Source organism: Pteropus alecto, unplaced genomic scaffold (genome assembly GCF_000325575.1).
Source record: "Pteropus alecto unplaced genomic scaffold, ASM32557v1 scaffold11, whole genome shotgun sequence".
NCBI lineage: Eukaryota > Metazoa > Chordata > Mammalia > Chiroptera > Pteropodidae > Pteropus > Pteropus alecto.
Genome location: NW_006431956.1, coordinates 6236806 through 6248411, shown reverse-complemented (window position 1 = coordinate 6248411; position 11606 = coordinate 6236806). Strand labels below are relative to the sequence as shown.

The 11606-nt window shown below is 37.4% G+C and overlaps 1 protein-coding gene across 1 annotated transcript in view; it reads right to left on the bottom strand.

Moving 5' to 3' along the window:
* Positions 1-743: 743 nt before the first annotated feature.
* PRPF18 (pre-mRNA processing factor 18) overlaps positions 744-11606 on the bottom strand; it is a 38311-nt gene continuing 27448 nt past the window's right edge. Inside the window, exons 8-10 of the mRNA XM_006907046.3 lie at positions 11589-11603; positions 9497-9652; positions 744-1391 (exon numbers count right to left, since the gene is read on the bottom strand). Coding sequence (XP_006907108.1) covers positions 1311-1391; positions 9497-9652; positions 11589-11603 — 252 coding nt within the window. The 3' untranslated portion in view covers positions 744-1310. The remainder of the gene's footprint in view (positions 1392-9496; positions 9653-11588; positions 11604-11606) is intronic.

Sequence of the window (11606 nt, the reverse complement as noted above, 5' to 3'; positions counted from 1 at the left end):
GACCACAGGGTGCACGACAGCTACTCTGGCTTCACCTTATAACAACAACAACAAGGACACAACTAATATTTACTGAGCCATTACTTGCCAGGCAGTGTGCTGAGCGTTTTACTTAAACACAACAATAACACAGTAAGGTATGCACTACTATTACTAACCATCTGCAGATGAGAAAGCAAGCTCAGGAAGACTACGGGACTCACTCCTGTCACATGGCCAGTAGATGGAGAGCTGAACTCTGCAGCCAGGAAGCTCTCACTACAGAGCCCACTTGTACCATGGACACCGCGCTCTACCTGGTCAGGTAACATTCTTTTCACTCATCTTCCTCTATTAACTGAGTCCTCTTAACTTTTAAAGTACAACGATTCATCACAATTATCTGGGTATGACACTGCAAGATTCAGAAGTTATCGTTTGAGGAAATCAGACTCAGAACCTACTGTCTTGGGCAGTGACAAGACTACTGGCCCTTTTTCTTCTGCTTGGTGGGATGGAGCTGGGAACAGCAATCTACCACAGGTCCCATGAGGATGAAACACGTGGGCAGTCCTAGTCTAGGAAGAACCAGCAGAACGTCCCCATTCTGGGCTGGCATGACAATCTATTTCCTCACCTTGACCTTAATGCACTGGGGTTACTGTTGGTATAATACCCCATCTTTGTTTTTCAAACTTCTATTTGCTGTTAATTCTATCTGTCCCAAGAGACGACAAATACGAAAATTTACACCCACCCCTTAAAAGGTAAAAGCAAGCTTTGTTTGAAACATAAAAAAGAACACTTAACAGTAATAAAATTTACATTCAAATTCTATTGCAAGACGTCAAAAGTTCGGCAACATTTAAGGGCTATAAAATTTCATTAAATGGTTCCACATTTTTGTTGAAACATATAAAAATATCTGCTAAAAATACGACATAAAAGACAAGTGAAAAATCACTATTTTTACAGAAACAATTAAGTCCATCCTCCAATGTTCCTTTTTAAGTATCTAACTGCAACTTTCAAGTCTAGACATAAAGATTCATTTTAAACCCCTTTTGTAACTGCTGTCTACACAATTATGAGGAAAAGTCTTTTAGAACTTAATTTTTCGACTATTTAAATTAAAGCAAGACACAGAAATCAGTCTGCAGTCAGATGTGATACGAGAGCCAGCATAGTTCTTAAAACCAAGAGTTGCATTAGGTAGAACTCAGAGTCTAGAGACTCCATTTTTCTTCTTCCCTGTTCCTGTCCGGAATTCCAGAAGTCCATACCACACTCCCTTAAGTTTCTTATTGTTATTTACACATCATACACACATCTCATAGTGCATTGTACTCCACACATTTTGATGGATCTGTAGGAAAGTGCTTCTGGCAAATGGTCATTAACCTCTTCAATCCCTAAGAAAACAAGGAAAATACAGGTTAGTTATAAAATAGTGAAACTATTCGCAACTGCTCTCCTCTGTACTCCCTCCAGTGTACCAATATCCCCATTAAAACAGGCAGCAGTCCCCAGCAATACTACTCAGATGTAGACTTAGAGAAATACTCACTAATGTGCACCCAGAGATCTGTACAAGATGGTCAGAGCAAAATCGTTTACAGTAACAATATCAGAAGAACTGCAAACAACCCAACGTTCACCATAGGAGAATACATGAGTAAGTGTTAGTATGCTCTCAAATGGAACATTCTACAGCGGTCAAAATGAACTAGAGCTACATGTAACAACTAAGTCTGCCTTTTTCCACCAGGTTCCAGTAGAAAATTGAGCCCCGCCACTTAGTTTAAAGCATCCACTGATGTAAAGAGACAGCTCCTCTTCTGTGTAACTAAAGAGTGTTACATATATGTCCCAGCCTTGAGAGAAATGAGAAATAAGCACTCAAATCATCTTCTGTGTCCCACAGTCCAGATGGAGACCCCTCGGTTGAGAACAGTTGATACCTGAATCTTAGAAACAATGGTGAATGTAAAAAGCAAGTGGCAAAAGACTGCATACGGTATAATACCATTTTAATAAAACTCTAAAACAAGTTAAAAAATAATATATTGCTTAGAAATACACACCTAACATGGTAGAATTATTTTTGAAAAAGCAAGGAAATAACCAGTTCTCTCTCTTCTGTAAATGTCAGTTTTTATCCAGCCTATAACTTCACAGTGAACTTTTACCTGATGACAAGAACTATCACATTTAAAGTTCAGTCTCTTTCAATTCATCCTCCATTCTATGATCTTTTGAAACTCATAACTGGCATTGTTTTCAGTTATTCCTCATAGCTTTCTCATCCACCAGTGAACAAACATGCCTCTGGGTCATTCAAATTCATGACAAGGGCAGAACTGTTCTCTCCCTCTGTCCAGAACAATTCTGGGAAGACTTCTGCAACCCGCAGTGAATCGTATTAACTCTACCATCTACCAGCCTAAAAATGTCCTTGTTTACAAGGAGAGACTTTGTCAAGTATCTTACAGAAATCTATGTATCTACAGCAATACTGATTAATCATTAAAAATCACCACCACCAAGAACAGTAGCACTTAATTTTAACGACTGCCAAAGCCATTCTGGCGCACGTTAAAGTTTCTCAGCTTGGGTTTGCAAAAATCAAAATCACCCAGTTACTATCACAATAACAAGAACAATGAAATCCTCTCAGGGGCCCAAGGCCGACCATGTTCAGGCCTATATTAGATACTGAAGATGAAAGTGTACCCAGCACACTGTCAGCTACTTAAATAGTATTGCTCCCAAATTCAATTTCTTTCCTCAAAATTATACACTGAAATATCATCTGTTCTTAAAAGGAGAAAGAACTTATGACCTAATGGGAAAAGCACAGTATGTCGCTATCACTATACAACCCAACAACTGACGAACCCACCTGGAAATTCCAGGAGGGTAAAAATCCACCTTGAAAAGTGTGAAGATATAGCAGTTACCTGAAACACCATCAAGCATTCAGAACTCTGCAATTACCTAAGGAGTCAAACAACGCTTAAGCTCAGTGAAATCACCAAAAACAAAACAAAACAAATAACAAAAGTTCCTGCAAAATCTCTTTGGTCCATAGTAAGAAGACAAAGCAATTACTTCTATAAACTGAGCTATAAATCTAATAGGTTCGACATCAAAGAAACATGATTTTCAAACATGTTAAAGTCATTTGCAGATTCAAATATTATCTATACTCTGCTATTTAAGAATTTAAAGTGTGGATGGAGGTTATCTTTTGGTTGATTTCCAAGACGACTTTTGCATGCAGTGTGAAGAAAGACCATGCAATTTGCTTTGGTCCTCATTTTTTAATTCTCTGCACTAATCAAGTAATTGCTTTAGATAAAGGCCATTCCTTCTCAGAGTCCAGCTTCTCTCCCACTGTGAATTCTAATCATGTGTATGCAGAATTGTGATCCGTAGCCAAGGAAATATAGGTGATATCATTAATTTGGCATCTGAAGTTTCCTGAAGGAATAGGTGAGGCAAAGGTAAGAAAGAAAACGCCCTGATGAAACACAAACAGCTTTAGTCAGCAACAAAACATGGCAGGAATTACGATGAGCAAATAAAAGGCAAACTGATGTTAAGACTGCTGGAGGTAATTTTCCTTATAAGAACTGGAATCCTAGGTGTTTGTTCTTTACAGAAGGTATCTGTGATGGTTATTTACCCTCACGAAGCAGATTCTATGATTTAAAACACCAGTTTGAAATCTCAGCTGCCAAAAGGTTTGAAAATCAACACTCCAAGTCGTAAATAGTTTATATTATGCTATCTTTTTTGCAATAAGGATAGTACCCAGCAGATTTTTAAAGGGGCATAATCTCAGGACAACATATGGTTATTTTCCAAATGGAAACAAATTGTTTCAATGGGATCTGTCAGGATTTCAATTTCAAATTGCTTGTGGTTCCTAACCCAGTAAGACAATGAGCTGCTTAGCCTAACTTACTGCAAATAGCTTCTTAAAAACTGGTACCATTTTTAAATATAATTTTTATTTTTACCAAAGCAAAACATTTATTTAATAAATCTTTATTCAGTGCCTACTATGTGTCGAGCACTATTCTAGGCTCTGGGAATACAGAAAAAATTCCCACCCTCAGTGGGATGATGTTCTAATATGGAAAGACAGACAAGAAACAAAATATGGAAAACAAGAAACAAAATGAATAAGTAAAATACCTACTATGTCAGATGATGAAAGTGCTGTGGAGAAAGAAGGCAGAGAAGGGGTGTGAGTGGATGTGGAGGGAGACCGGAAGGTCCATGCCTCCTACTCCAAGTGAGCCAGGGAGCCACCGAGGGGCCTTGAGCAAGAGAGCAACGTAACACGGTCTGTGATTTATCTGGATCACTCTAGGTGCTGTGCAGGTGCCGAACAGAAAAGGGACAAGAAGAGAAGCTCAGAGACCGGAGAGGGGACACTGCAATAATCTCTTCGAGAGAGGACGGTGGCTGGGCCCACTTGGTGGTGGTGGAGGTGGCAAGAAAGGATGATTCCAGATATCCTCTGAATATAGAAGCATCAAGGTTGCTGACAGATAGGATATGGGCTGGGACAGAAAGAGACTCTACAGGCAGGAAGCCAGGGACATAAAGACCCCAAACTTGTTCTCCCACCTACAAAATGCCTTCCAGTTCTTCTCATTGACTGCCCCACATGGAAACCAGAGCGCAAGGGAGCCCGTCAATGTTGTTCATAAAAGTCAGGTGTCCGGGGCACAGGACAAGGCAAGGAAGGGTGGAACGGGAGAGGCAAATAGCCATTTCATGTCAATTTTACCTTTTCTTTCTTCTCTTCTTTACCAACAAGTAAAGAATGCCCAAGATGTGAACCTTTTCAGGAGACGTCTTAAAATGAATTATAAAGTCTCTAAATAATCAAGAGCTCCCTATAATCTGTGTAAAAGAAGCTTTACCCAAATCTGGGCCAAAGGCTACATCTGTATTTGGCAGAACGAACAAAGTCCTTAAAGTTTCTACCATCAATTTAAATCTCACCCTTAAGATTGAGGCTATCTAATAAGCTATACAACTTTTCTTTGATCTGCATGAGAAAACCCTCCCTGTGGTGTGTTTAATTTTTGTGAGAAACGGAACACTTCAAACTTCCAATTTAAATTCTATAGGTTTACATAAAACCAAAAGATGAAATTATGTTACAGTGAAATAGCTACTTGTTGTTTTCTATCATATTTCATAAAACAGATGTCTCACTGTATCTCTAAATAAAAAGAAATTATTTCACATATTGCAAGATTCCACTTAATGATGTCTAAGAACAAGCAAAATTCACCAATAGAGACACAAATCAGAGTACTGGCTGCCTCTGAGGGGAGGAGGAGGATTTAGGCTGGGAAAGGCAGGAAGGAACCTTCTGAGATGCTGCTAGAAATGTTCTTCACCTAGATCTTGTTGTGTGTCCTGATATATCTTATACATATCAAGAATCACTGAGCTCTACAATTAATAGTAGACTTTCATGCGCCACATTGTTTGTTGAGGTATGTTCTATCTCAATTTTAAAAGAAATAATGACCTTGTTAAATAACTTTCACAATTACCTCATCAGCAAATATCTTCAAGTAGAAAAGGCTGGGTTTATGCATTTACTGGGGTCAGTGAACTGTGGCCCACAGGCCCCCTGACTCTTCCACAAACGGAGTTCTACTGGACACAGCCACAGGCTGCTTCTGCGCTGCAGGGCTGAGGAGTTCCCGACAGAGACTCACGCAGTGCAAAGCCTGAAATATTTACCATCTGACCCAGGTAGAAAAGGTTTGCCAACCCTGGACTTAAACTTAAATAATATATTTAAATTGTCCCTTTTTTAGGATAATTTGAATCAGCCTCACCTAAATACCAAAGCGACAAGGAGAGTCATAAGACAGCTTAGTAAATTACTCAGTTAACTAACCGAGAACATCACAGAACTCTAACAAGGGGTGGCAGCATTCCTGTGCCTTGAGCTACATTATGGATTTAATGACACAGGTGATAAATTGGGATTTTATTTGGCCTTCCACAATGTTAATTTTTTTAATTTGGTGCTAATGTTTTAAAAATAGGAGTGTCCACTTTTTAAAAGAACAAGCAAGATTTTGGCTGTTGATTATAAAACAGAAAGATGGAGCAACACCGGAACCATACTCCTACAGGGTAACAATGAGCTAACGTGACTGACATGGCTGAGGCTAAGCACCAGCTGACACCTCACACAGTGCTTGCTCACATCGTCCACTTTTCTTAGAGCAGAGCTGGGAGGAAATGAAATACTACTTCCATTTGTGCCTACATTAAGAGTAGGAAACCAAAAGAGAGACAGGAGTCAGGTGTTTCTTAACACTCAGTCCACTTTGTTACCTGACTGTCATGGGTGTGCGAGTTTACAACCTTAGGTTTAAGCAATGGTCTCTAGCAACACTGCAGAAAAGAATCAGAATTCTAAGGGCCAGAAGGACCAGAAAGGGCGATAGTTAAAACACGATGCCTGCAAACATCAAGAGGTAGGACTCGCCCCCGTATCTCCCAAAGTGGCCATACTCCTATCTCGGGGCAATTCTGCCTGTTAAAAGGCTTCTTTGAACTATTTTTGCAACCTCCTGAGTCTATAATTATTTCAAAATAAAATGTTTTTTAAAAAACCTTTTTCTTATACTGATTAGAAATCTGTCTTCTTTCCTGAACTTGAAATCGGTCCTTAACTGTACATGACAAGTTTAATCCTTCTTCCACCAGAAAGCTCTTCCATTACCTATAACTCTTGCCCAAATCTCCAAGAGTCTCCTTCTCAAGAACTCATGTCCGATAAAGTATTCACTCAATCAGCAAATAGTCACTGAGCATCCACCATGAGTACGGTACTGTTTTAGACTTTGAGGGTACAACACTGAATTATGTTCTTGCCTTGTGGAACCAACACTAAATTATTATGTCTAATAATGTAACAAACATATTAATAATGTAAGCTGTCATTAGACTTTCCATTGGCCAAATCATACTTCTGATCTTATAGTCTACTAAACTCCAATTCTTTCTCTTATACATTGTTCACATTGTATGCTCAAGCAACTAGCAACTAAGTTACTGGATCCAAATTTCTTTACAGTCATCCTTGCTAAATATTATATTTTTATCTTTTTAGTGGACTAGAAGGAACAAAATTTTAAAAACATATATTTTAGAATCTGCCCTTTTCTTCAGTCTGTCAGGAACTTCTAGAATGCCAATTTCTTTTCCACCGTAACATACACCCTTTCCCTTCTAGTTTCATGTCACCTATAAATCTGATAAAATGCACCTCTCTGAATCATTTGAATCAGTCATTAAAATGTTGAACAGGGCAGTACTGAGGTCACCCAAGTAGACATGGATCATTATTCAGTACACCATGCCTTCTTCCCTAACTCAACCAGCTATGAGTCACCTGACTGAACTGTCAAGTCTATATCTGCCATTACATAGCTTCCAATATAAACCAGAAAGCTTTAAAAATAAATATTAACTCCATCAGGCTAAAAAGCCCCTGCACAACAAAGAAACCATAAACAAAAAGGCAACCAACCAAATGGGAGAAGACATTTGTAAGCAATACCTCTGATAAGGAGCTAATATCCAAAACATAGAAAGAACGCATATAACTCAACAAAAAACAATCTTATTATAAAATAGGCAGAGGACCTGAGCAGACACTTTTCCCAAGATGTACAAATGACCAATAGATATATGAAAAAATGCTCAACTTCACTAGCTATAAGGGAAATGTAACTTAACCAAAACCACAATGAGATACCACGGCAAAGCTGTCAGAATGGCTACAATCAATAAGACAAGAAATAACAAGTGTTGGAGAGGATGTGGAGAAAAAGGAACCCTCATACACTGCTGGTAGGAATGTAAGCTGGTGCAGCCACTATGAAAAACAGTATGAAGGCTCCTCAAAAAATTAACAATAGAATTACCATATGACCCAGCAATTCCTCTTCTGGGTCTCTAGCCAAAAAATTTGAAAACACGTATTTGTAAAGATACATGTACTCCCCGCCGCCACGTTCACTGCAGCATTACTTATGGTAGCCAAGATATGGAAACAACTTAAGTGCCCTTCGATAGGATACATACCACAGTTATGGTGGTTACCAGAGGGGAAGGGGGAGCACTCAGGGTAGAGGGGGTCAAATATATGGTGACAGAGAGAGACTAGACTATACAAGTAGTGAGCACAGAATATGTTATACAAACAATTACAGAACTGTATACTTAAAACTTATGTTTTTAACCAATGTCGCCCCAACAAATTTAATTAATAAATATACAGAAACAAATAAATAAAATGAATGCTAGGTATTCTTTAAAAAAATCAGTTTATGGGGAGGTGCCATTATTTTAAATAGAAATGCTATTTAATTAAGACAATTTATCTAATTACATGAACTTTTATATGCTATATGAACTTATATATGCTATAGCTTTGGTCATGGTATAAGCTGAACACAATTAGCGAATTTAATCACTGGAAATTGTTTTCTATTGTTAAAGCCAAACGATTTTGTTTTTTCCAACTAAAAGCTTTTTGCCTTCAATACAGTCACTAGTGGTTATTAAAAAAATGGAAATGTCCTAAAATTTCCATAAGTATATTTGAACTCTACAAATTCTACAGTTCATATCAGGGAGTCAGGTTGAAATCATTTTTTAAAATGCTAATATATGTGAATAAAGCATAAAGCATAACACAAATTAACATTTGCCACTTGGAATGGAAATACAAACAAAAAGATAATTCATGAATATGGTAATGATTATTCTCTGGCACAAAATCTGAAATCATTTTATGCATTTTAAGTGAATTTTAAATTCTAAGTAAACTTTCAGAGTATCATCTTTGAGCTTTGGAATTAACATCCAGCAAAGTCATTATACGACACAAGCTGGGATTCTTGACAATCTGGCAAAAGCTAAGAATACAGCTGATTTTTTTCCCACTAAGAGGAAAAGTTTAATAAATAAAAGAGCAAACAAGTTTATTGAGGCATTTATAACTTTAATAAATACACTATAAACACTTTAGACCTATTCATGTAGAGGTGTTGTTAAACGTTACTTAAAATTATATTCATTAAAGCCAAACTTTTTCTATTCGCACCTGTCTATCCTAATAAAAGTTAAATCTACCTTGAACATAACAAAATGGGATTTACTGCACAATATTCTAAATTCGTTGCTTTCACTAAACTCCCAAAGCAAACTGCAGTTTTATTTCAACACTCAGATAATTAAAGCACAACACCATCCTGTTTGGCACCATATATGAAGCTTAAAGGTTTTAATTTTATTCACTGAAGATGTCTTAAGTACGAGTATTTAAGTATTTATAAAATGTGGACTGGCATCTTATTGTGCTATGATCTGCTATAATTCTTCTCTCAAATGTTATAGTTTTGGAATTGGACAATCTTAACCTCCAGAGAAGTTTCTTTCCCTCCAAACTCCTTACCTGAATATATTTCCGCTGTGTTTCATCGTTTAAAACATGTGCAACATGTTTGGAGAAAATCTTTTCCCTACCAGTTCTGGCATGGATACCAACCATAGTCACACCAATGGGCCAAGGGGCATTTCCAATGGCCATCTGAAGATAAGCATCATTAGCCTAAAAAAAAAAAGTTTACGGAGAGATCAGAAAAGCAAATACTATATTGGTCCAAATTTTTATTTCAAGTATTTCACAGCTCTTCATGATGTAATTTTCATTGATATCTTAGTATGTTGAAAATATTACTATTCTCCTATTCAAACAAAAGAAATTAAAATATGGGATGACTGACTGCCCTGCCCTGCCCTGGACCACAATAATCTATGGAAAAACAAAACCCAAAGCTAACCTTGTGAGTAAAAAGGCAAGCATCTTTTTGCAGCCTTTGTGCACTGGAAATTAATGCATTTCAGATCTGAAATTACCAGGTAGGTAATTTGATGTACTGACAGAAAGTCTAGTTTGGATCTCCTTTCAACCTAGTCTTCTCTGTAGGTGGCCACGCAGAAGACAGAGGCTAACTAGTTTTTCATAATCCAACCTGAAACTGTATCTACTCCCTGCACAACAGTTCAGACCTCTGAAAGCAGCAGGGGCTCTGCGTGCTGGGACTATTCCATAGGGTCCATGGCAGATGTGTAAACAGAGATTAAATACTGGCCCTTGAGTCAAATAGCTAAAGGATGAGATCGGTTTGCTTTACCCCTGCAAACCTCCCATCTGCCAAGAACCTTAAAATAAAAACTACAAAACATAAAGACAGAGACCAATGAAGACAAATGGCTCTTCTTCTAAACTAACCCTGGTGACCTGTTGAGGAAGAAAAAGAAAAACAAAACAGAAAGCGAGAAAATTCTAAAAGACCCTGAAGTTTTCAGAGAAGCCTACACAGCCCGGCTTTAAGGAAATTTTAATTTCAAAAATCAAACACCTATGTGATTGATATGTAGAGTTGATTTTTAAAAAATCAGGTACTAATAGGCTAACTGGAAGATCCTTTCTATTCTAAAGATAAATTTCAATTTGCTCTATTCAATTTTTTAAAGTTGAATTTTAAAAGGGCATATACACATTATCACTGATTCTCAAGTGTGTAAATTTTAACACATGACATTAACTGAAAAAATTTCCAATACTTAGTTTCCTTAAATTAAAAAAAAAAAAAACACAAAAAAACTGTCCAAATAGATTATTAAAGTTTCTTGGTTCTTTTTGTAGTTTATACGAAGTAAACTTCCACCTGATTCTCATACATAAGAATGAGAAAAATTAACAAGAAGGAAAGCAAGTGATTTGAATTCTTTATGCAGTGATGGTGGGTAACCTTATCCATCCAATGCAATGGTACTTAGTAAGCATCATGCAACTAACAGAAACTATCCAAGAATAAAATTTATAGCCATAAAACAAAAAGTTTCTTTGATAAACTAACTGGTTCTCACATAGGAGTAAAAACAATACTTTAGCTCTGATCACAGAGACTAGCCAGTCACCCCGGGTCACCAGCAGTCCCTGACAGGGTCTGCTACCACTGCAGTCCTGAAGTGGGGAGATGAACTCTGACAGCCGGCCCAGAACACTTTCTCACAGAAACAAGTACACAGGGTGGTCAAATTCCATTGTGTCATTAGTACGACAGTTCAGCTGTGTTATGGATTACACAGGTTTATACTTGGCCTGCGAAATGAGTCTACATAACACCGTTTCTATGGGAAAATTTGTTCCAAGTCATAATCAACGATTTATAAACTTTGCAATTCAATCCCATTCATGAAATGAACATTGCCTCTATCCAGTTCATGCTCTGAAGAATCTTTATACCTACGTTAAAAATGACTGAAAACTATACTGTGGTCTTAAAAGTTTAATATGCAGTGTTCAACAATAAGGCTGACAATACATTAGAAAATAAAAAGTTTTTACTACTAATTCATCTCACATTTATTCTTACATCTCCTATGTAAAACACATCCACACTAAATGAACGTATTATGCACACAACGTAGATAGGCCTGTAACCATAATTTCAATGCACAGCATGGTAAAAATGTACCTTCACGTATTCTCTCTG